Raw genomic sequence first — 27,800 nt, 5'->3', positions numbered from 1 at the left:
AGTATGAAGACAGATCGAGAATTTGCAGACACTAGCAAACAGGAGAAAGAGGGGAGATATGATTGAGACTTACAAACTTCTGAGAGGGTCATACAGGATATCAATTGATGAAATTTTTCGATTTATGGAGGGTGGAGAAAGGACAAGAGGGCATCCTTGGGAGCTGAGAATGAAGGCCGCTAATGTGACCTCCCTCGAGTCTCTGACTCTCTGAAGGTCTCTTAATAATAAAATAATAATAATATTTCATCTAATCCCATGGCTGTATTATTTATGAAGAAGAATTTGTTTAATTATTGCAAAACAACTTTCTCAAGCAGCATGTGAAAGAAGGAACTCAGGGTCAAAGAGTGTTGGATTTATTCATAGCATCAGAAGGGGTCTCTGTGAAGAATGACTATTTTACCGCTTGGTGACAGTGATTATGCTGTGCATAATCACTGTCACCAAGCAGGAAGTATTGGGAAGTATCTAATTATATTGATGTTCCCATTAGAACAGGTTACGTGCTGAACTACAAAGCTGGGAATTATGATCAACTTAGGAAAATGCTATGTTTGGTCCCATGATATCAGTTACTGAATGGGAAAAATGTCAGCAATGCATGGTCATCTCTGAAATATTACTTAAATTGGGAGGTATCCAAATCTATCCCTAGTGTTCAAAGAATAAATAGGTTGGGAGTAAAATAAGATATGCAACCTTATTAAGCAAGAGATCAACAAGGAGAAGATGAGATGGAAAGAATATCGTGAGAATAAGAGTGAAGGGAGTTATGAAAGATATATATCTCAGGCCAGAAATGTAATGAAGCTAAATCAAGTGCAGGAAACTAAATCAGAATATGAAAAGAAATTGGCTATGCAGGCAATATTGGCAATCCCAAAGAATTTTATCATTATGCTACAAGCAAAAGAAAGAATGAATGTGGAAGAATAACTTTATTGAATGCAGATGGTACTTTAATGTCAGAAGCTAATGAGATTGTTCAATTAATGAATGCTCACTTTGCTAAAATTGGTGTATGTAATGTGTGCATAGTGCTACTGCTGCATTGGATAAAGAGTTAGAGGTGCATGAAAATGAGATTATTATTATTATTATTATTATTTGACACCTCGAGGGAGTCCAAAGACTCGTCGAGGGAGGGCATGTGCTCTACAACTCTAACTCACCACTCAATTCACAAAATGACTGCAACTACACCAACGTCACCTACTGTCGACCACTACTACTATTTCCACAGACAATCACAAACATCTATGCCCATGGTGGAATTCGAACCTGCAGCCCTTTGGCTGGAGAGCCGATACGCTAACCACTCGGCCAGCCAGGCTGACTTCAAGATTCAAGAGCTGTTGCATAACCTGGATAAGAATTTGCTAATAAGGACAGATGGAATATCAGCATGTTTGCTAAAGGAATGTTCAGGCGAATTGGCTAGGCCTTTCACTTGTTTGTATAACTTGAGTCTCAGCTCAGGAATGATATTCCTGAGCTGAAACTCAAGACTTTCATATACATTAATGACATTAGGAGGGGGTCTAACAGGTGATATGCAATTGTTTGCCAATGATGCTAAGATAGGCAGGGCAATCAGGAATGGAAGGAATGTATGATAGTTCCATTGTACAAGAGTGGTGCAAAACCTGATGTGTCTAACTACTGACCAATCAGTATCTCTGGTGTGGTAGCGAAGATTTTGGAGATGTTGGTAAGAATTTGCATACAGAAATGGGAAGACAAGCTATACTCTAAAGGAAGGTCATGTTTTAGCAATTTGCCCATATTTTATAACAGTGTTATGACTGAGTTGGATAAAGGGAATGGATATACTTTGATGCTGTTGGATTTTGCAAAGGCATTTGATAGGATACAACACGAAAGTCTGGAGAATATGGATTGGAATATAAACTCTTGACTTGGATCAGTGGATAGTTAACAGAGATAACAAAAAGTGGTATACAATAGGTGTGAATCAGTTAAATTTAAGGTGACCAGTGATGTACTTCAGGGTTCAGTACTTGGGCCATTGTTGTTGTTCAGTCTATACATTAATGATATTAGGAAGGGTCTAACAGGTGATGTGCAGCTGATGATGCAAAGATAGGCATGGCAATCAGGAATGCTAATGATAATCCAGCACATAAACAATGATTTGAATAGGCCTGGAAATTTGGACCAAAGTAAATGGCTGTCACTTTAATGTTAATAAGTGTAAAGTTATGCACTTTGGTGTGATGAGATTTCCAGCAGTATATTATATTATATTAGTCATGTTATGCTACAAGAAACTGATGAGGCTAGGGATCTTTCATTTCATTATGGGCAAAAGTTAATGGGTGTCAGTTTAATGTTGAGAAATGTAAAGTTATGCATTTTGGGATAAATTGATTACAAGCAGTGTATCACATTGATGGCACTGTACTCCAAGAAATATATGAAGACAGAAATTAGGAGTAGTTGTAGACAGAGAGTTAAATACTGGAGGGTAAGGATGTTAGTAGTGTGTGGAATATAGTTAAGTGTCATCTAAAGGAAGCAGTATTAAATTGTATACCTATGGTAAGCAGGGTTAATCAGGTAGGAGTTAGATAGATGAATAATATCATTAAGCACGAGCTGCAGAAGAAGAAGAAAATGCTGTGAAGGGTACATAATGAGAAAGGTGACCAGCATGGTAAGGAAGGCAAAATCAGATTATAAGAAGAATCTAACCAAGCAGGCAAAGGAAATCCCAATGAGTTCTTTTGTTATGTGGCAAGTAAGAGAAAGAATGGAAGATGAGTGATGATGGTTCACAACTAGACAGAAGCAGATAAAATTGTTGAGTTACTAAGTGGCCACTTTGCAAGGGTATATCATCCTAGTGAGGTTACTGCTTTAACCTATGTGACTGACACTCGTGGGAACAGAGGCTGAATTGGAAGTTCTTAGGATATTGTAGAATCTCACTGTAAACACAGTTGGGGAATTGGATGGGATATCAGCATGAGTTTTTGCAAGAATGTGCAAGGAAACTGGCAATGCCTTTGACTTGGCTCTTTCATTTAAGTCAGCTCTGGTAGAGTTACAAGAGAGTGGAAACAGGGCAAAATCCTTCCCTTGCATAAGGGAGGTTCTAAGACTACAGTAGCAAATTATAAACCAATCAGTATCTCAGGCATGGTGGTAAAAGCACTAAAACAATTGGTAAAAAAAGAGAATTCAAGAATGGGTAGGTAAAAATATACTGTATGAAGGTCAACATGACTTTGTGAAGGGTTAGTTATGCCTTAGTAATTTACTAACTTTTTATAATAGAGTAACAGCTGAGTTGGATAAAGGAAATGGCTACATGATGATTTTGCAAAGGCATTTGACAGAATACCACATGGAACACTTATGCAAATTAGAACAAATGGGGATGGATATGACACTGGTTAAGTGAATAAGAGAGTGGTTGCTAGACAGATATCATAAAATAGTATATGGAGGGGCAGAATCGAGGCAAAAACAGATGACTAATGGCATGCTGTATGGTTCAGTACTGGGACCATTGCTGTTTATTTTGTACGTAAATGATATCAGAAATAACGTGAAAGGAAATATTCAGTTGTTTGCTGATGATGCAAGATTAGGTATTGTAATAGTTAATCAAGGTGATGTGGAGAGCTTGCAGGATGATTTAAATAGGCTTTCAGTATGGGCAAAAGTTAATGGGTGTCAGTTTAATGTTGAGAAATGTAAAGTTATGCATTTTGGGATAAATAGATTACAAGCTGTGTATCACATTGATGTCACTATACTCCAGAAAATAGATTATGCTAGAGATTTAGGAATGGTGGTAGACAGAGTTAAAGTTTATAGAACATATTGCTTAGGTAGCCCATAAAATTTCTTGGTTATTGAAGAACACATTAACAAGAGGAGATAAGGAAGTTGTTATTCCTCTTTATAAGGACTTGATACGCCCGCATCTGGATTACTGTGCTCAAGTCTAGTCTCCTGGGTTTCTTGGGAATGAGGAAGTGGTGTAGAGGATTTAGAGGCGAGCGACCAAGATGGTGAGTGGCCTGTGGAATATTCCCTATAAGGATAGATCGAAAGTGTGTGGATTGTAGAAGGTTGGTTGATAGGAGAAAAAGAGGGGATATGATAAACATTTAAGTTGTTTAAAGGTTTTTATAGGATAGATGCAGGTATGTTTCAGCACTGGCCAGGATGGACCAGAACAAGTGGTCATTCCTGGAAATTGAATAAAGGTGTGGTTAGTAGGGGTGAGGAGTAGACTTTTTTGCTTGGAGAGTGGTAAATGAGTGGAATGGGTTGCCAGAGTTAGTTGTGAGTGCTTTGTTTATGTGTTCAAGGAGAGGTATGATAGATTGTATGGAGAGATGCAATCTATCCATAGCATATCTCTATATATATCATATCCCGCAATGAGTCTTCAGACTTATGGAGGTGCCTGTATAATAATTTGAAGTTCATAAGTCACATAACAAAAGTTTCAAATACAACTCAGAAGATAATTGCGATGTTGAAGCAAACTTTGACATGTAAGGATAAGGAAGTCATTTTGTCTCTTTATAAGTTTTGAAATGACCACACCTGGATTATTTGTGTGCAGATTTGGTCTCCTGGGTACCACGGGAATAAAGACGCTGTGGAAAGGGTGCAAAGAAGAGTTACAAAGATTATATCCAATTTGTGGGTAGAGTATGAGTATGCAGATCGCAGACTCTGGTTAACAGGAGAAAGAGGGATGATATGATAGAGGTTTATGAACTTTTGAATGGGTGTTATAGGATAGTCTAATGAAATTTTTCGTTATACGGAAGGAGGAAAAAGAACACCGTGACATCCATGGAAGTTAAGTTTGTTCCCAGTCAAGAAAGGGGTAAGAACTTGATTTTTCTCTCACAGAGCAGCGAGTAAGTGGAATAGTGTGTCTTTAGGGATGGTGAGTGCATATAGTGGGAATGAATTCAAGAGAAGATATGACATTTGGTGTGGTTGATTTATGACCTCCCTCAATGAATCCTTGGCTCCCTGGGGGTCTCAGATTATAACAATAAAATGAGAATGTCCTAGAGTTTTGGGAAAGAGAGACAATCATTCTGATTTAAAGATTAAGTTTATATTATTACTATTCTCATATCAACAAATTTTATCTAAATCTGTCATTAGTCAGCATTCCAGGATTTTCATATATTTCTGTCTTCTAGTGTACTCACCACTGAATCAGTCCACCAAGATCGTGGTTTTGCTCTGGGTTTTCTGCCATCAAATACCTATTTTGCTAGCTTTTCTCTCTCTCTCTCTCTCTCTCTCTGTATAAGTAAACCTAGTTGTCTGAGTGGATAACATATCTGATCTCCAACCAATAGGTTGTTAGTTTGAATCATACCATGGGCATAGATGTTTGTAAAATATAAGGTGGGTGGTTGAAATTGTCTGGAGGGTGGTTGAACTGTGAAATACATTGCTTTATAGAGTACTGAGAGCACGAATAGTCAATAAATTGAAGGAGTGATATGATAGACTGTTTTCTAGGGTGGGCCTCTCACGATAAGTTTTGTGACTCCATGGAAGAATGAATAATAATAATAATAATATTATCCTAATACCTTATGGAGTCAGACTCACCTAAGAGATCCTTTGTCATTCACACACTCAAATTCTCTGCAGGCACCATCCTCTTAGGCAAGACATTCCAATTATTCACAACTCTGTAAGCTAAAATTCTGCTTCTCATACCCACCTTATACAGCTTCCAGGGATGACCTCTTGTTCTACCGTGATCTCTCTCTCACCATTTTCTGTAAAACTTCAATCTTGATCTTATAACAACCCCTTATATTAACTTGTAGGTCTCTATCATATCACCCCTCTTCTTCCTATCCACTAGACTCTGTAAATTGCATTTTCTCAACCTTTCCTCATATTCAACATTACAAAGATCAGAAATCCGTGTAGTCTAATGAGCCTTATACAATGGAACAAGAATTTTTTTATTTCTACAAGTCAGTATCCTTTGCATCATTCCCAGAATTTGTTGTATTGTCCCCATAATTTTGGCAATGCGTTATCCATATGTTCACTGGGCATCCACAGATGCTATGTGGTGACTTCAATGCTTGGTGATATGCCACACCAGGCCTTACCACATAGACCTGTTGTATGCTTTTCTGAATGCTTCAACTCTCTGAAGATCAGTCACTCCACATGCGCACACACACACCATCCATCTCATTGACTGTCTCCCCCTTCCTCTTTTCCCAGGAACTCTATCTTCTATTACTGTTCTGAGAAGTCCTCCTTCCATTCCTTTCATTGTGTCCAAAATATTTTACCTTCTTTCTTCTGTCAGTATCCTTAAGGAGCCTGAAAGTTCTACTTGGATGGTGTTGGAATATCTTTTCCAACACCCGTTCATTTGTATGCCTTTCAGCATATGATATCCTCAACAGCCTTCTTTAACACTACATCTCAGAAGCAGCTATCCTTTTCTTATCTGATTTCTTTAGGTTCCAAGTCTCACATCCATAAGTTGCTGTTGGAAAAACAACTGCATATCCAAAATCCTCAACTTTTTTTTTTCCCATAGAGATAGATCCATCCTTCCAGATTTTAGAAATTTGTTGTTTTAGCCATTCCTAATCTTCTGATGTCTTTTGAACAGAAATTCTTCACTTTCATGATGGATCCCAGGTACTCAAACTTGCTGACGTGCTCAGTTCTTTCTCCTTTATAGAACCATAATCTTTGTCTTGCTAGGATTGAGTTAAAGTCCTCTGTTATCTGATCTTGTTAACTTTATCGAGAATTTTGTCCTTGTCGTTACAAAGGAGTGCTGTATCATCAGCATATCTCAAATTACTGATCAATCTGCCTCCTATCCTAATTCTTGTCTTGAGCTTATCCAGTGCTTAACACGTGATGTCCTCTGCTTATATACTAAACAAGTGAGGAGAAAGTAAACATCCTTGCCTAACTCCTTTTCCAACCTGAAGCCAATCAGTCAATCCAACACACCTGTTCTTACCACGTCTCTTCTTGCTCCCTGTACAAGTTGGCTATAAACCTGATAGTGTGTTGAGAAAAACCCATTCTTTTCATTACTTCCCATAACTGGTAATTAATTTACGGAATTAACAACGCATATGAAGTATTTAATTAAAGATAACTTTAATGAATCACTTCTATATTTCGGCAATGTCACATTGCCATCTTCAGGAACATAAAGATATGGTATGTGCACTAAGGAAATGAGGAAGAAAGTAAGAAACTAATTTTGTTCCTGAAGTCCTAATGGTGCCCCCTTGCGGGCTAATTTGGTAGTCTTGGCAGTTGGGCTGAAGTTCTCATAATGAAAGTCTCCCAAATTTGGGGCAGTTTCATGCACCCAAATTTGTTGAGGTTAGGAACGTTTTTTAGAGCTTCTGAAGATTCTTTGAATAATCTTTCGTATTTAAACTTGCTGCGATGGATTATTTTTGTTTTCTTCCAACGAATTTTATGGTGGATATCTAAGGCATGGTCTGCCAACCCAGAGCGGCTGTACTGGTGAAACCGGATGTAGTCTTGGTGTTCTGAATTTCATCCTCATTACTTTCTTACTTTCTTCCTCATTTGCTTTGTTAGTTCCTTAGTGCACATACCATATCTTTATGTTCCTGAAGATGGCAATGTGACATTGCCGAAATATAGAAGTGATTCATTAAAGTTATCTTTAATTAAATACTTCGTATGCGTTGTTAATTCCGTAAATTAATTACCAGTTATGTCTAACCAACATATAAGTCTTACTACTAGAATTACTTCCCATAGTTTCACAAGCTGAACACAGTCAAAAGCTTTAGAGCAGTCTAAGAAACACATTACCACAGGGAGTCTGAATTATTTATATTTTTCTATGATTTGTCAAAGGCAAAGGATTTGATCTGATCTCTGGTGCCCTGCCCTTACCTTTCCTAACACCTGCTTGTTCCTTGGGCATCTCTTTCTCGATTTTGGCCTCAATCCAGTTTATCATGATCTTCAATAAAATTTTACTTGAATGAGATATTAAACTAATAGTTCTATAGTTCTTGCAAGCCTTCATATCACCCTTCTTGTGTAGTGGTATGAAAACCGATTTCTTCCAGTCGCTAGGCCATCCTTTCCTTCATGCTTACATGGTGATTAGAATATATTTTATAAAAATTATGGATACAACTACCATGTTAGAGTAAAACTTTAGTTTAATATAAACCAAAATATATACTTGACGTTTCAACCTTCACATTAAGGTCATCTGGAGTATATATATATATATATATATATATATATATACACAAAGAAACAAGCTACACTACAATCTACATGGCATGCTAAAGTTACTGATCAGTCATTAGAACTATTTGCCTGACCTCTGATGTTTAAAAAAAAAAAAAACCTTACTACATCAAAGCTAGAGGCCTATTATCTATTAAGTTACAAAGTTAACTTAAGCTGGAGGGTAACATACAGAAAATTAATAAATAAAAATAGAATTACCCATATAAGTATACATATAAATTACAACAACTGGTATGGACAGTTTGATCAATAACCCTAATCTTAATAATGATGGTGGCTTAAAAATCCCAAGAATTTGGATGGAACACATTCAGCCCACTTAGTTTCCAACAAACCCTGACTTTAGGACTCTAAGTAAAAATTGCTTAGTGTCTTGTTAGAAACTAAGTGGGCTGATTGTGTTCCTTCCAAATTCTTGGGATTTTTAAGCCACCATTATTATTAAGATTAGGGTGGTTGATCGAAATTTCAAAGAAGCCTGTGAAATTTTGATCAACCACCCACCTTAATGCATAGCATTATCCATGTCCGCAGGGAGATGCGCTTTGCATTATCTGAGATACTAAGACAAGGAGTGATGAGAGCTTGGTCCACCTTTACCATGAGTTGCCCCGGTCTTGAAAATACTTCAGGCACAAACTTTGTTTGCTTACACTTGGATAAAGGATTAAACTAAATTTATTATAGCGTAACCAAGTGGGAAAAAACTTCCAATATAGCATTATACATGTCTACTAAATTGATGCGAAGTCATTAGCCTCTATGTACAAGTAGCATAGTCGTGAAGTTACTTCATGCGCAAACTTTTTTTGCTTACATTTGGATAAAGGATGAAACCAAGAATATAATTTCTTGACGTCTTTAATTAATATCATTGTTAAGGCTTTATTATTATATGGATCAGAGACATGGATGCTAACACCAAAAAATGGGAAGCTAAATGAAGCAAAATGAAAGCCAATGTCTTCGCAAAATATTAACAGTATTATTAACAATATATAGCAAAATTATATAAATTAAGTGGATATTAAATCCAACATCATTTCTAAGCCAAATGCAGAAACTTTAAAAGTTTCATGCAAAAATTGGCCAGAGAGATTGCGGGAATACACTCGCCGCCATACTACGAGTTGCCCTAGCCGAACCTAATAGGAAGCACGAAATCTCAAAGCTTCCGTATATTCGCCTCCTATTGGTCAGTTTTGATAAGGTTTCATTGGTCTGACAGCTGTTTCAAACTCATTGGTTTTTGCCAGAGACCAGGCAGATGTTAGACTTGATATCCACTTAATTTATATAATTTTGAATCAACGAAGTGAAGCTTTTTGGCTCTTTATTTTAGTAAATACTTTACGTACTGACCGAGAGTTCACTTACTGAAAATACACTTTCCGATGCTTTGAGTTCCTTAGTACTGAGAGTTTTTGCTCTCTTAGCTTTCTGCCTGGTCTCTGACGAAAACCAATGAGTTTGAAACAGCTGTCAGACCAGTGAAACCTTATCAAAATGGACCAATAGGAGGCGAATATATGGGCTCTTTGAGTGTTCATGCTTCCTGTTGAGTTCGGCTAGGGCAACTCATAGTATGGCGGCAAGTGTATTTCTGCAAGCTCTCTGGTCAATTTTTGCATGAAACTTTTATAGTTTCTGCATTTGGCTTTGAAATAATGTTGGATTTAATATCCACTTAATTTATATAATTTTGCATTGCCGAAGTGAAGCCTTTTGGCTCTTTATTTTAGTAAATATTAACAATATTTTGGCCCTAACATATAACAGATGATGACTTACATAAGCTGACTGCTCAAAAAAAGCATCATAACGAAGATGGAAATGGATTGGATACATACTGAGAATGGACAGCAGAGAGAGATTACTAAATTGGTTTGATGTGGATCTCAGAAGGAAAATGGAAAAGGGGAAGGCTTTACTTACAGAGAATGACAGAAAATGAAAGAAGACTGGTTGGCTGGAAGAGTTAGTGAGAATCTCAGCTGGTGTCTCAGGACAGGGTTATCTGGAAGAAATGGATCTTGGCCTTACATGCCATGAGGCATGAAGAGGATAAGTAATTTATTCAAGTACACATGTATAAAATAACATTCATATCAAGAAAGAATTGAAAATTAACCCATTACATGTAGTAGTAGGGTCATGAGTCCTCAGACATAAGGAGACTGAGCAAGAAGACACGCAGTAGTGATTTAAATTTAATTTAGTATCACGCGATGCATTATTATTATTAACATCTGACCTCCATTGAGTCAGAGACTCATCATGGGAGGTACATACTATTGTACACAATGCTCATCCAACTGTGCCTTAAACTGATTCAATGTATCTATATCCACAACACACTCAGGCAATGCATTCTGCTCAACAACCACTCTTCATGCAAAGAACCTGCTCCTCATTCCTCTGCTCGCACCCTTTTTATACAGTTTCCAGCGATGGCCTCCTTTTACCCTCCTCTTCCATTCTGTGAAAGATTTCTTACATGTCAACCTGATAACAACCCCCAACTAGCTTATGTCTCAATCATAGCCCCCCCCCCATTTCCTCTTATTCTTGAGGCTTTGCAATATACATTCTCTCAATCTGTCCTTGTACTCCATATTTCAAAGATCACTGACCATCTTCGTGAATCTCTTCTGGACCCTTTCCAATATATCCTCATCACCTTGAAAACACAGCGACCAAATCTGTGCACATTAATCCATATGAGGCCTGATCAAGGCTTTTTACAATGGCATCATAACCTCTTTATTTCTGCATGTTAGTGCATCATTGCCATTATTTGATGTGACATCTTCATGACTTGTGCAATGTGGCCCTTGAATTTCAGGTCCTTGTCCACCACCACTCCCAGATCTCTCATCTCCTCTACTTCCTTTAAAGTTTCCCCACCAAGTGTATACTTTGCATTTCATCATTGCTTACCAAATCTCAAAACCTTACGCTTTGCAACATTGAACTGACAGTTCCACTTACCTGCCCATTCATAATCTATTCAAATCCTCCTGTAAGGCCATAACATCTGCTTGACTCTGCATTACTCTCCCCAGTTTTGCATAATCTGCAAACAGCTGCATATCAATAGTTAAACCAATTCCAATATCGTTAACATACAAATTGAAGAACAATGGTCCCAAAACTGCACCCCAGAATACAACTTTCTGATACCTATCTGGCAGCTAGTCACTGATCCAACTCAGAAGTCTGTTATCAAATTCCAGATGCAGATTGAATGCAGAAAGTAAAACTAAATGGAAAATTAAAAATAAACATTGTAATTTAATAAATGTCACTGGCTATGACATTTAATAAATAAATTGCAGTTTGTCATTTGTTGTGACAACAAACAACTGACTTCTGTATTAGTTGATGTTTAATTTATGTAAATTTATATTACCTTCAGTTTTTATATCATCTTCAGGTTTGGTTAAATGAAAACAACATCATGAAATAATTAACTAGAGGTTTAATAGTTCCAGTATTTTGTCTGTCACAGAGATATCATCATTGATGAAGAATAAAAATTGTAATAACACAATCAAGAACACACAATAAGTGAAGACATTAGATTACAAGCCTAAACTCCTGAGGGGAGTTTAGTCTTGTAGTTTCTATGTTTAGGCTCTGTATGGGTGCTAGCTTTGACTGAAGGGCATGAGGTCTAAGAATTACTTTCCAAAATCTTGGTAGTTTGAATAATTATATTTATTTTAATTAATAAATGTGGTAGTATGAAACTTTATTTAGATAATAAATATTATCTAAATAAATATGTTTATGTGGAATCAGTAATTTTTGATCTAGCTAATAGCCAAGATTAAGACTTCAGGTTTCTAGTCCACCATCTTCCACTTATTGTGTTTTTGTGCATGTATTATTACAATTTTATGTTGTATCTCAGATGATGTTTCTCTGATGGATAAAATACTGTAAACCTGTGTTTAATTATTTCATTGTATACTGTTTTCATTCCATGATATCTGATAAGATTTTTTTTTTTCCTTTTTTTTCTTCTTTTTTTATGTAGCTGCAGGAAATGACTGGATGTACTCAGTTTGAAAATGATGAAATAACACTTGTATAAAATTTTTTACTTAATATTATTACATTAGCTATCATAATTTTTCCTAATTTTATGCTCATGCATAGACCTTCACTTTTTACCGTGTAGGCATTCAGAACTACGGAATAGGTTGGTTACTCCTTATTCCTGGAGGTATCCTATAAATGTGGCCCAGTGAACACACAGGCCAACTTGGCTATGGCTGAGGAAGATCCTTGAGCTCCTCACATCGTTGACGGAAATTGAACCTAGGATATCCTTCCCCAGTCATATGGTTGCGAAGTGCATAGCCACTAGGCTAACTGCCTGGGATACATTAGCTATACTTGGGGGGGGGGGGAGGGGGGGGGCTTCTTATATTGTCTGAAGTGATTATCCATTACTTCAGAAATTTGCTGTAGAATAATATATTCATTGAACAGATACCTCTAATAGTAAATATTTTCAGAGTGAGCATAGCTAATATTTTAGTTTAATCATAATTTCATTTATAGAGGGTTAGGAATCTGTAGCACATTTGGGTTCATCTCTTATTATAATGACCTTGTGGATAGCAGAGAAATAGTTTATATTTTCTTTGGCTTAGCATTGATGATATGGGACTTAGGCAGGATTCTTTCAAGTAGTTTATAATGAATAAGTTCACTATAATGTTGTTTGCCATAATGAGTTGATTGTATTTAAATTCTGCTGTAGAAAACAAATATAGCATTTTTCATGCAACTTTACTTCTCCAATAAGTAATGGAGGTGATTAAATCGTCTTCTTTCATAGACATACATGCCACAGTGGAATTTGAACTCAAAGCTTGTTGGTTTCAAAGCAGAGATGTTATCCACTTAGTTATTCAGGGCAAGCAAGTTTGTTTCTCATGTCCTGTTATAAAGGGATAATGTATTTATTATTAGGTTAAGGGCATTGATAAAATATTTAATAATTGATTATCAAAATTATTAACTCTGACCCAGTAGTTGTATACATAATTTTTATAATGTATTCTGATCACTATGTAAGCATGAAAGAAAGGATTTAATAATTCAAATTATTATTATTATTTTTTTTTGTCATGTCTAAAAATCAACATTAACCACTGAACCAGCCTTGACATGTTTATGCATTATTAATTACATGGATGCATAGTGTCCATTAAAATTAATATAATCTTTGATACCATTGAAATAATGTAGATATAAAACTTATACTTTTGATACATTTTATTTGTGCGGCTGTTTGGGTGGATAAATGACAGTAATATAACAAACTTGTGATCACTAATATCATCTTATGTAACTTATAATAATAATTTAATTGTAATAATACTTATAATAATAGTTTAATTAAATTATAATTTCTTTTCAGCATATAAAACAGTATGTGGTGTTAATGGTCCATTGGTTATTTTGGATGATGTAAAGGTAAAACTTTTTTTTTACAGTTAAGAAATTTGAAATAGATGCATTGATTTCTTAATTATCTGTTTACAATGAAAAACCATTTTCTGGTAAGATAACCCATTCAAGATATAGCAATCTGATAGTATGGTTATTTGAAGATGAGATAATTAGATCACTGAATATTAATTATTTTATTTTTTACCACTTCCATGATTTGTTTATTGTTGCTCTTTCTGCACCTTAAGTTCAGAACTTTAAATGCTGTTTATGTCGTCACCGAAGAAAATATTTTAAAAGGCTTCAGCATTGTTCTTATTAAAAAGCTGAATGATAATTATCTATATATAGGCACATCCAGGCAGTCAAAGTACTCGCTGAAAAAAAGATATCCAAACATTCAGAGCATTTTCGACTATAGACTTATGTGCTGGCTTGAACTCATAAGGCTTAATGGAATGAATACAGCACATATAAATAATTAAACACAGACTTAATCAAGCTTGTATTTTGTAGACACCATCAGGGAAACAATATTAACCTTTTAATGTTAAAACACACAATAATGCATATAATAAATTTTAATAAATTTAATAATATTTAATTTAATTTAATAATTTTTATTCTATAGTTTGCATGTCAAGAGGAATGTGAGTAACAGTTAATTTGTTGATCTTTTTGGCATTGTAACCATTGGACAAGAAGGTCTGGCAAATAAAGTAAAGTTTAGCCTGGATAGAACGCATTGGAGGCTCTGTTGACAAAGCGATCTGAGGATTGATGACATCATATTGTTGAGAGGGGGAATGATGGGAAAGTTTGTCTATGTGAGTGAGTTTTGTGTAAACCGAGAAAGAAATGGAAAAATGTGTGATTGGAGTTTCTAGAAAAGGAAGGCTATTATTGTTATTATTAAGGAGAAAGAAGGAATCATTGACATGTTTTTTTTCGAAAAAAACCATACCTTTTCAAAAAAACATGGTAACAAATTTTGTTAGGAAAATTAAATAGAAGATGTTCAATAAATATGGAGTTGAATTGCGTATGGATCTTGACTAATTATTTATGAATGTGTTGCTCATGTTTGTAAATGAGTAAAAGAAAGTGAAGGAATGATAGTGTCATTCACTGGAGTAACATCCATGAAAGTACTTTAAAAAAAAAAAAAAGAGAGCCTATGAAAAAATGACTGAAGGGAGTCTGTGAGAGATAGCTCACTAGGTAGATTGTCCTCTTTTGTGTATAATCAAGAATTCTTAGAGACGTTTCTGGTGCACCATTCCAAGTGTGAAAACATCATTCTATTGGTTGCGTTTAGGATTTATAAAGTATTAGTGAAAAAGGACTAATCTGGCATAAAAATACCAACAAGGAGTTGGTATTTTTATGCCAGAATAAACTAGAATCAGTCAAAAAGAGTTTTCTTCTAACCAAGAAGACAACTCTTTCTTGACTGAACATCAATCATGATTGAAATTAGAAAGGAATAAAGTAGAATCTTTCTTCTGGGTAGTAAGACAGTACTGCATGTTTTGATAATATTGAAATTTATTAGATTATCTCATTGCACTTGATTGATGAGGAGATCAGTGTTTAAGACATTGGTTATGGAATATCTTAATGTTTGAATCATTTGAATACTATAGGATTTTTTGAATAAAGATGAATTGGTAGCACTATCCTCAGCAAAACTATATATGTGATTTTAGGTAAGAAACAGAAGGTCAATGATGTATAGGTGGAAGAGTGGGAAATATTACATAACCCTGGATTATGTAATCTCAGCAGTGATGTCTGCACTCTAAAGAGTGACAGACATCACTGCTGAGAGTTTTTCTGACTATCATGGACTGCTGAGAATTTTTCTGACTTCTTTCTGGTGAAAGATCAGAGTAAGCATGCTGTCAGCAGTTCTTGGAATATTCAAAGGAAATTTGCTTTGGTTGTCTGACCAAGAGTGATGAAGAGACTGATGCCAAGAAATCTCCCTTATCTTTTGGGTGATATGAGAAATGCAGAAAACATGTTATACCAAGTAGCCTTAGTGAGGGACTAGAAGGCTTAACTACCATTTGAGTGGGAGGCAAGCTGTGGCATTTGGCTCTTATGAGGTTTACTTTAGATTAGTATTTTTATTTTATTTTTACTTTTATTTTTTTAGTGTAGACTGAGTGAAAAGCTGGAGTTTGACATGAGACATCAAATGTGTGCCAAATTTTTATCTTGGGCTGCAGTGGCACATATTTTAGAAAACTAAGCTTTGATCTTTCTCTAAAAAAGAGAAGGGATTCAGTTCTCTAGGATAGAGAACTGAATCCTGACCTTGATTCAAACTTAAGTTCTCTAAGTGTGGGTAGAGGTCAGGATCTTGTAGTGAAGTGGGGAATGAAGGCCTTTATTCCCATAATGGTTATTTGTTCCAAGGTGGTGTTTGGATCAGAATCCTGGAGGTCATTCCATTTGGCATCATTTCAGTTCTATAGGGTTTGAAGCTGAAATTGGCTCAAAAGAAATCAATCTGTAGAAGAGGAAACATGAATAAGGTTATCATTTGAGTTTCCAAGAGAAGAGCATATCTACAGTGTAATTGGATGGACAGCTGGTTAAGAAAGGTCCTTGGTATTGTGAGAATGATGAGGATTATCCAGTATTCTGGTTGGTAAGATAACAATTTACATTATATCAGGCCTGATAGCAAAATATTTGGCTTCCCTTCTTGCTTGGTTTGCAAAATTAGAAAATAGGAGTTATCTTGAACATAAAGAGGTCAGCATGGCTGTCTGAAGAATTAGTGGTAAAGGCAGCAAATGGATACTATGTAGGTAAACAAAGTTTGCACCTGAAAATATCTTCAGGACTGAGGAAAGGTAATGCAACACCAGGCAACTTGGAGCAAAGGTGGACCAAGCTATCATCACTCCTATCTCAGTATCTCCCATAATGCAAAACAAATCGCCTTGTGGATATGTATGATGTTATGCATTAAGACCAGTTTTGACCTTTGTTAAGGTCTCGTCAGTGGGAGCCAGGCCCAGAGGCCTGGGCCTGGCTCCCACTGACCTTGGAGATACCAAGGCAGAAGCAATGGAGAGGTTATCTTTACCTATAGGAGTTGCCAAAAGGTGTGCCACCTTATTATTAAATTACTCTGGATTTAGAGAAAGATGTTGAAAGTTTATTTTGCACTTGGTTAGACTATAATAAATTTAGTTTAATCCTTTATCCAAGTGTGAGCAAACAAAGTTTGCACATGAAAATATCTTGAGGAAAGGTAGTGCAACACCAGGCAACTCGGAGCAAAGGTGGACCAAGCTATCATCACTCCTATCTCAGTATCTCCCATAATGCAAAACACATCTCCTTGTGGATATGTATAATGTTATGCATTAAGGGAAGGGCCACTACCCAGACCGGTTTCAACCTTTGTTGAGGTCTTGTCAGTGGGAGCCAGGCCCAGTGGCCTGTCTCCCACTGACGACATCTTTCTTAAATCCAGATAATTTAATGAAATAAATCCAGAGTAATTTAATAATAAGGTGGCACACCTTTTGGCAACTTCTATAGGTAAAGATGACCTTTCCATTGCTTCTGCCTTGGTATCTCCACCTCTGGGGATGGCTCCCACTGACAAGACCTCAACAAAGGTCGAAACCGGTCTGGGTAGTGGTGCTTCCCTTAATGCATAACATTATACTTTCAACATCTTTCTCTAAATCCAGAGTAATTTAATAATAAGGTGGCACACCTTTTGGCAACTCCTATAGGTAAAGATGACCTCACCATTGCTTCTGCCTTGGTATCTCTACCTCTGGGCCTGGCTCCCACTGACAAGACCACAACAAAGGTCGAAACCGGTCTGGGTAGTGGCCCTTCTTAATGCATAACATTATACATATCTGCAAGGAGATGTGTTTTGCATTATGGGAGATACTGAGATAGGAGTGATGATAGCTTGGTCCACCTTTGCTCCGATTTGCCTGGTGTTGCACTACCTTTCCTTAGTCCTGAAGATATTTTCAGGTGCAAACTTTGTTTGCTCACACTTGGATAAAGGATTAAACTAAATTTATTATAGTCTAACCAAGTGCAAAATAAACTTTCAAGATACTTTGTAGGTGAGGCAAGGAAGTCTTGGGTCAGAGCAGATCATATAGCAGGGATTCCAGGTTTAATAATCTTTGTCAAGGAATTTGACAAAAGCACATTTCTTTCTTTTTGTTATGTATTAAGTATAATACCTTGTACATCATAAGGTAGGTATTACAACATAACATAACCCTAACTGGCATAAGATGCCATTTTGAATTATGTTACAACAGATCGAGTTTCGATGCCTGTAAGTGGTAGTATATATCATTATTGTTTATATTGATATCCCAGATTTTGGTGTAATGAACTAGAAAGTTCTTTTTATTGTAAGAAACTGTGATGTTATATTTATTTATTTGTTTGTAATTTGAAGTAATACTGGTAATTTGTAGAGCAGAGATGAATAACTCATGCACGTAACTCCCACACAAGGAGTGCCCAGATGCCAGTCCAAGAGTAGCCTCAACAGTGCTTCCCTCAGCATGCTGCTATACTTGGACTTCCTCTAGGCATAACCAACCTAGTAGTGTAAGGCCCTTATTCCCATAATGGTTACTGTAATGGTAAGCAGGACCATCCAGTTCAGTCTTCATGTGCTGCTTAGTAGCTGGCCTAAAAGTCACATTGCTGCTATATCTGTAATTGGCAGGAGGGAGTGCTGAATAATTGATAATAATCCTCCATAGTTTGTCTCCATAAATTATTGGTGTTGAGCATACCCAGCAAAGCCTTCACTTGTGTTTCATGTGAGAAAAACAGTGGGAGAGAAACTGGGTGACAAAACATGGAAGCAGCCACTTCACACCTCCAGTAAGCAGGGCAGCGTGACTTTCACTGGACGATGAAAGTCGCTACCACCTTGAGGTCAAATTTGCATTTCCTTAGTGGAGCATTACTCATATGAAATACCTGTAGGTGGTACAACAGGTGGAAATAAATTGTCTTTGAGAATGCAATCAGGTTTAATCAGTGAGAGAGAGAGAGACATCAGTTAATCAGATTGCCCTCTGCTGAATAACATAAAACATTCCTAAGTATCTTTAATTCTATCCAGAAAAGCCTTCATGAGTGCCAACCCAAATGTCTATTAAAAAGTGGCATTTGAAGTTTGAGAGGATTTGGGATTTATAAAATTTTAATAGTTGTAAAAGTGAAATAGTGTCATGAGCAGGAAGATGTATGTTAGAACAAGAAAATAAATCTGAGTTTAAGAGATCTGTTTGTTATCAAAGATAAGTGGAAGTGAAGTAACATGAGATTTTTCTTATGGGAAATAAATCGGACTGTTTTGCAAGGATGGCAAGGATCAGTGTTTAAGACACTGGTTATGGATCTGTAGGCTTGGATCACATTGTCCCCTTCCCCCAGAATTGATGTTCTAAAGAATTTACTGTCTCTCAAGAGGAATGGAGTGTACTATCATCATCAGAACTATGAAGAGAATTTGAGGTCAGCATATATAAGCTAAAGCATGAAACTTGAGCAAATAATACATAATCTAAATAGTTAAAGGTACAGATTGAGGATGAATATAGAAAAAATAAAAACAATGCTTTTTGGCAAAAGGGAGATTGGAAAAAAGATTATTGTAGAGGGAAAGGAACATGAGAATGTGGAACAGTTTACCTATCTTGGAAGTTGTATAATACATGATCTAAACTGTAAAAAAAATAAATTAAAATTAGGACTGCAAAGGCTTTAATAGTGCTAAAATTCATGGACAAAATTTGGAAGAGTAAAAATATCAGGTTAAAAACCAAACTAAAGATTTTTAAGACATGCATCTTTAGCAGTATGCTATATGGTTGTGAAATTTGGATAATGACAAAGGAATCAGAGAGAACAATATTGCCTTTTGAAAGAAAGTGTTATCATAAAATTCTACGCATGATGGACTCAGAAGATATGAAATGAAGAAGTGTACAGAAGGATACAACTAAACACAGAAAATTAAAGTCATTAGTATTTGGCCTAATGAGCAGAACAAATGTCAGAGATCGTCCTCATCATGGGCTGACGATATTAAAGACTCGTGTGGGGGAAGTCTTCAAGAATTAAGTTATGCTGTAATGAACAGACATCACTGGGACAATATAGTCAACATGACATCAGACACCTATGGGCATTGCACCCATGGTTCATGATGATTATGTATGAGCTAAAGAGAGTGCGTGAAAGTACAGACCTGTACTTTCTCTGGCATTGATGAATAAATGTAAGAGAAGAGGCTATTATGGCACATAGTGAATAACCAGAGCGGAAATTGGTAAACACATTTGCAGAGTGTGGACAGTAGACCACGAGATGGTAGGTCTTTGTGCCATACATGATCAGATGCACTGTAAATGCCAAGAATGCCACAAAGTTTCTCTGAACCTTTCCATGATTTGTTTCCAGAGGTGAGTGGCAATGGTTAGATTATCTGTGAATTGATAGTGGCGAAATTCATATTTGCTAGTCACTAATAAGCTTGATCATCCAGGTGGTGAGGATGTTGATTGTATATGACCTTCTACATTATTTTCAAGAGAACTTTGGTGAGGGCATTGAGATAGTAGTTTGACCATATTTCTTCTATTGTTGAGTGAATCTGTAGGAATCAGTAGGACCAGACGAATTGTTTCATTTCCAAGCTCTTCAGAATTCTTTTGATTTCATAATTCTTACTGATGACAGACTAGAGAAGATTTCTGGGGGGGGGGGGGGGGAAGAAAGGTGGTAATCTGTCATGGTCATCTCTTCACTAGTTGATGAATGATGCCAGATCAGCTTTATTTCTTGGTGGTGATGTGATAGTATCATTGGATTTGTGATAGAGGTGGAAAAAAATAAATCATTTCAGAATTTTTAAAAAATTAAGTTAAAATGCGTTTTTGATTTAATAGTAAATTATCAATAAAGTAAGTATGCTGTTTATTTTGATTAAATTTATTATTGTATAAATAATATTAAATAATCTTAAGTACTGTATTTGATATTTCATTACTGCAATATTTGTCTTTCCAGATGTTAAATTGCTTATAATGGACATTGTAATTGCAGTTTTTCTGACTATTGCGAATTTGTATCATAATAGACTTATACTACATATTCATGTAATTGAATTAATTTATTTTCTTCAATGCTTTATAAACTACATTCAAATCTTGTGTTTCTTTACTTCATCTAAGGTTTGTCATCCACAAACTGAAGAGTTTGTGGATGACAAATAGCTATTTGTCATCCACAAAAAAAGAGCCACTAATAGCTATCAATCTTCTTTCTCCCCCCCCTCTCCTCTGCACATTCTGTAATGTACCAGATGTTTCATATTAAAGTACCCCTATTCAGAGCAATCTGCAGAGAGAACTAGTAAATGAAATTACCCTCAAACCTGGAGGGTACCTAACCAGATCATTATTATTATTAACATCAGATCTCCATGGAGTCAGAAAAATTCATTGTGGAAGGCAAACAGTGTTACATATAAATCCCATCAAACTGCTTTAAACACATTCAATGTATCTGCATTCACCACAATGTTAGCAGTGCATTCCATTCATAAATGACTCTCCATGTAAAGAACCTGCTCCTTATACAGCTTCTGGTATGTCTGCATGTTCTACCCCCTTTTCCCATTGCATGAAAAATTTCCTCCACTTTAACCTGGTAACAATCCCTTACTATCTTAATGTCTCAATCATATCCCCTTTCTTCCTCCTGTTCACAGGGCTTTGCATTCCCTCAATCTGTACTTATATCCCACATCCCAGACCAGTTATGACCTTAGTCTTCTCTGGATTCTCTCTAATATATCTTCATCACCATGAAAACCAGGGGACCAAATCTGTGCACAGTAATCCACATGAGGACTGATGAAAGCCTTATACAGTGGAACCGGAACTTTATATCTACAAGTTAAGGTCCTCTGTATCATTGCCATAATCTGATGTGATGTCTTCACAACTTATGCAGTGTGACGTCTGAACTTCAGATCCTTGTTCATCACCACTCTGTCTATCTCCTCCACTGCCTTCAAAATTTCTCTGTCAAGTGTATACTTTGCATATCATTGTTGCTTACCAAATTTCAGATTACACTTTGCAACATTGAATTGTTCCATACTGTTGCCCACTCATACAATCAAGTTCTGTAAGGCCACAACATCTTGCTTGATTTGTCATCACTCTCTCCAGTTTTGCATCATCTGCAAACAGTTGTATGGCACCAGTTTAAACCCAATTCAATATCATTAATATGCAAATTAAATAACAATGGTCCCAAAACAGACCCCTGTGAAATACCACTAGTGACTTTCCTCTTTCAAGATAGTGCACCCCATATGCAACTTGCCGGCACCAGTCTGATAGCCAGTCACCTATCCAATAATCCCATCTGCTTTAGTTTAGTTACCAGTTCAGTTTAGTTTTGTTATCATGGGGAAGAGATTTTGAGGGAAAAAAAAAAAGTTCCAAAAATGACTGATAAGAGAAATATGGTGCTATGAGCGAGAAAAAAGGTGAATTTTGCATACCATGTGAGCTGTATGCACAAAGTAGCAAGACTGACTATAGTCATTCGACTTGAGCAATGGGTTTCAGAACATGCCTTGCTTGTGAAGTGTTTCTATAGGGAATTGGGAAAATGCTGCAGTACTTTGCGAGTACAGGCACCTAAAGACTTTGTGAAGAAGCTCAATGACAACAAATGCAATGTAATGCATGGTTCGTCGATTTGAAGAGACAGGCAGTTCAACCAGGATGAGGGCATAAATCTGAAATTCTTCAATGGCAGTTGTTGAGCAGTCAAATGAGAATGCTGTAGGTTCATGCAGTGCATGTGCCATAGTAATCATGATTTAACAATTAGATTTGCCATACACAGTGGTATGGAGAACTTTGCATAAAGCATTGCATTGCCACCCATATAAATCCAGCCACAGTCAAGAGTTGTAAACAGGGGATACCAGCAGTGGAACGCTATGGAAATTTTAACAAAGGGTTTGCATCGTCGAGCAAAAAAAAGGCCTAACTTAGCCTTATAATACTTATATTGTGACTTTGTAGAGCTTCTGACAGATATGATAATTCCTGTAGGATATCATTCATTAATGCTAGATCTTTTAAGAATTCCAAATTGAGAAGTCAGTTTAAGAAGCCCTTATATTTATCGTTTGATGCAAAATGCTTGCATAAAGCTGGGTAATTTCTCCACAAAGCAAGAGCCGTTCATAACATAAACTGCAAGCTGCCCACGTGGTCCAAACACATGACCGATCTTTAAAATTTCGCAATTGTATTTAATTCTAGTTGATTTTTTGGTGATTGATGATAAAAAGCATATAATTTATCCATAAATATTTCAAAATGATTTATTTCTTTATTTTTATCGAATCGTCTAATGCTAAGTGTAAATGATGAGCATTATGCCAAATCACAACGTTGGGAAATTTTTGTAGAAGTTTGATTGCAACACTTGATTTGTTTCCTAACATTACACCAGCTCCATCGGAACAAAATGCAATGAAATGATTTTTTATATAGTTATAACAAAATCCATATGAATTTAAAGTAGCAATTATAGTAGCATGTATACATTCCACGGTGGTATTTTCTAGTTCTACAAGATTATTAAATAAGAAGAACAAGGGGCTCGCAAATTTGAGAAAAAATTAAAGGGCTCGCGCGAGCCCCTTATAGCTCGCCACTGGATACCAGCATCCGAGAACATTTGCAGTTAACATTTCCAACAAGCATGGAGGTGGACAAGGATTGGCCTTGGAACATCTTATGGAGTGATGAAGTGTATTTTTCATGTTTCTGGAACAATAAACATTCAAAACTGCTGTATCTGGACTACAGAAAATCTCCATGTATTTCAACAAGTTCTCTTACATTTGCTAAAGATCACGATATGGATTGGTTTTACAGCAACTTTGTTATCGGTCTATTTTTCTTCAAAGAAATCCATTGAACTGGACTTTTAACCTACATGTTAAAGACTATGCATTATCGGGACATGTCGAGCAGTTTCGTCATCCCACAACTGCATCAAAGAGGGTGCATGAACGCAACAGTGTTGATGCAAGGTGGAGCACCTTCCTCACATAGGTAAAGTTCAATAATTATTGCATCAGTATTTCATACAGGATAGAGTAATCACTTGGTCATTTTCTATGAAATGGCCATCCGTTCACTGAATTAACTATTATTGTTAATTTAATTACCACTAGTTTGAGTAGTCAGCTAACATTATTGTCTGAAACAAATACCAACTCAGCGTCAGCAGGTTTCAAAATTGGTGCCATCAGCATAAGAAGCATCACTGGAAAACAAATGGAACTAGCAGAAAAATTGGATTGACATAGCAGGTATTACCAAAACAAAGAAGACTGATGAGGTATTTCTAAGAAACAAATCAAAATGTTATATTCAGTCTTTAACAATTACAGGGATGGAGTAGCACTAGCATTCAAAGCTGAATATGAAGATAATCTTGAATGACAGGCAATATCAAGTAGACTGATGTGAGCAAATATCAGAATGGACAATGAGACTTATTTGTTCTTATGGCCCCATAGAAGTGGAATTCTTCAACTTCTTCCTTCTACTAAGGAAGAAGTGGAAGAATTTTTCAAGGCATTCGAGAAGGCAGCTGATACAATGAAAAAGAAAAAGTTGGTCCTTGTTGGAGATCTAAACAGCAGAGTAGGAAATTATTACCAGGCATATGTTTCAGGAAAATTTGGAGAAAAGAGCAAAACTAATATTGATTGGTACCTGCTTGATTTCTGCTGAATGTAGTAATTATTACTAACACCATGTTCCAACACAAAAGTGTGTGCAAATTCACATGGAGAGGTGATGCAAGAAATGAGAAAAGTCTCATTGACTATGTTATAGTTGATAACTATGTTTTTGCACTGGTTCAGGACACATGAGTATGCAGAGCATTTGAAATTGGAAGTGATCACTGTTTAGTTTTGAGAGGATAAAATTAAATTTCACATTGAAAAGAAGGATGTGTAAGAATGTTCTGAAATTAATCAAAGTCAAACAGTTTTCAGAGGTAAACTGTAGACTCAAATACAGAAACATTACTCAAGAAAAAATGAATGAAACCATGACGATTCAGTGGCAAACTTGTAAAAAGAATCATAATTTTAAATTTGGAATATTTTTACAAATGATTTATGTTAGTACTTTATTGGTTTTGGTTTCATAACACATACGTCGGCACTTGCAATGTGCTTGTTATTGATCTTATTTTGTCAAAATGAAAATGTCAAGCATTTAAAAAATTTATGTACTTACTGGATTTGGATAGTTGTGTTACTTTCAGAAATTTTATTGTAGTTTAAAATTATTAAGTGTTGTGTTTTGAAAAGACATACTCGTTACACTAACGGAGTCAGCCATTATATTGTACTTAACTTCTTGCTTGCCACTTTCACGGAATGCACATGCCTGCCAAGAAGTTTGTGGGTAATTGAAAGCTGACAGACAGAACGTTCGGTATTGAGGTAACAAGAAAAACAAGAGAGAGCATTCGGTATCAAAGTAACGGGGGAAAATGAGAGAGCTAATGGAAGTTTAAGAACACAGACCAGAAAAACTTTGTTCTTAGGAAATTAAGTTTTATGTGATAGTCGGAGGAGTATTAATAGAAGATTCCAAAAAAAGGAATCGTAGAACTGTGAGGCTTTAAAGTGGAGGAGTTAAGACTGTCAATAAGTATTGGTAAATAAAAGAAGATATTGCAATTGACGTTCTAAAGGAATGTTCGAGGAAGTGCTGATTGGAAAGTTTCATCTGTCTTAAGGATGCTGGATCTCTTTGTTATTTCTACTGGAAAAGGTGAATGGAATTAGCACAACTTAGATAAAGCAGTTGTTTATAAAGCAGTAGAAGAAGCCTTTTTCGCTGGTACAATCTCATAAAGAAGAAGAAAATTTTATATCTTCGGAAAAAGGCCTTAACAAAGAAACTGACTATGAACATTTTGTTTTGTGTAAACAAGGTGTTTAGTCTGGTAGACGTGATTAAGTATATGTTAAACAAACCAGTAATAAAATGAGTCAGAGAATAGGTGATCTCTAAAATGTAGGTTTAATTTAAAAGGCCTTGGATCCAGTTAATTTTGTAGTTGTGTAATTTTATTTGAAGTGTTTATTTTGTTTTAGTTTTATTAAATGAATATTTTTTTTGTATTTGGTCTAGAGTCAGTGATTTTCCAGATTCTGAAAGAAACAGTTAAAAGTCATTGCACCAATCAGAATCGAACTCTTGTGTATTACACTCGGAATATAAAAATATCTAAATAGAGATAATCTCATAAATAAATGGCAAAAAATACTTACCTAACTAAACCTTGATGATTCAGGGGCAAATCCTGAAGAAAGTATTGATTCAACCAGAGAGGTATATGGTGAGGCAATCTGCAGGGATGCATAAATTAGAACTCCATGGTGGACTCAGGGAATTAAACAGGCAGTCAAGGAAAAGTATATCAAAAGTTACTGGCAAGTAAGTCAGCTTGTGCTCTTAAGGGATACAAAGAAAAATGTGAGAAAGTGAAGCAATGAGTTAAACAAAAAAATTAGTTAAACAAAAGTCATGGGAAGACTGGTAAGAATAATAAATATCACGAAGTGGTAAAATATTCTTGAGGCTATTGAAATAGCTCAGAAATGAAGGAAAGTGTCCTGTAAAAGGAATCAGAGATGACAAAGGTGACATGAAAACTGAAAATAAAGATATTCTAGATGTTTGGAGTGATTTCTTTGAAAGATTGCTAAATAAACTAGCAATTATAGCATGGTAGTAGAAAACATTTAACAGGAATACATATCAGTACTTGAAGTAGGAAAACACCCATCAAACACCTGAAATGTGGAAAAGCAGCTGGAGTAGATGACATTCGGTCAGATGGAGGTATAAAATTAAAATTTTACACTGGTTAGAGGTTTGAATTTCAGATGATTGGAGTAGAGCTTTCATAGTACCCATCTAAAAAGAGAAATAAAACTGAGTGTGAGAATTGCAGAAGAATTTTCCTACTGAGTGTTCGTGGTAAGATTTATGCAAGTATACTTGCGAAAGAGCCGAGAAAAATTGTGGAAAGGAAACTTGGTGAAGAACAAGTTGAGTTCAGACCAAACAGAGCTTATTAAGATCAGATTTTTACTTTTAGACAAATAGTTAGGAAATCATAGGAATATAACAAAGATCTGTAACTGTTAGATTTTAGAGAAAGACAATGTATACTAGAATATTAATTAAAAAACTTTAATTAATACTTCCTATATTTTGGTAATGTTACATTACCATCTTCAGGGATTACAAAATAATGATATGCACACACAGGCACTAACACTAAGCAAATATGGCTGATGAAAACAACTGAAGTCGGTCCTGGAGTCCTAAAGGTGCTTGCTTCCTAAAATATTCCTAAAAAATGGGGCAGTCTCGTGTATTTTAGGAATATGGAATATTTTTTGGGGCAGTCTCATGCATCCAAATTTGTTGAGGTTTGGGGAGATTTTTAGAGCTGAGGCTGATTCCAGGAATAATCTCTCATATTTATACTTATTGCAGTGTAGTAAAATGGCTTTCTTCTAGTGTATTTTGTGGCGGGTGTCCAAAGCATGGTCAGCAAGTCCCGAGTGGCTGTATTGGTGGAACTGGATATAGTTCTTATGTTCAGATACACTGATATTATCTGTCCTGCCTGTTTGGCGGCAGTAGGACAGTTTGCAACTACAAGGGACCTGGTATACTCCAGGTAGGTCTAGGGGAAGTGGTTGGTGAAGCAGATAAGAGATGCCAATTTTTTATATGGTTTGTAGCAAGTTGTCAGGTCATATTTTTTTTAGGATTTTTTTAGCTTTTCAGAAGCACCCTGGATATAAAGAATAGTGATAGATTTAGAGTAATCTCTGT

The 27,800-nt window shown here is 36.0% G+C and overlaps 1 protein-coding gene across 1 annotated transcript in view; it reads left to right on the top strand.

Annotated features, from left to right (window-relative positions):
• Vha55 (V-type proton ATPase subunit Vha55) overlaps window positions 1-27,800 on the top strand; it is a 243,961-nt gene that overhangs the window by 18,272 nt on the left and 197,889 nt on the right. The window contains exon 2 of the mRNA XM_090404303.1: window positions 13,760-13,815. Coding sequence (XP_090260429.1) covers window positions 13,760-13,815 — 56 coding nt within the window. The remainder of the gene's footprint in view (window positions 1-13,759; window positions 13,816-27,800) is intronic.

Source organism: Typopeltis vanoorti, chromosome 14 (assembly GCF_054136105.1).
Source record: "Typopeltis vanoorti isolate ZY-2024b chromosome 14, IOZ_Tvanoo_1.0, whole genome shotgun sequence".
In the NCBI taxonomy this organism is placed as follows: Eukaryota; Metazoa; Arthropoda; class Arachnida; order Uropygi; family Thelyphonidae; genus Typopeltis; species Typopeltis vanoorti.
This window is presented reverse-complemented; position numbering and strand designations above follow the sequence as displayed.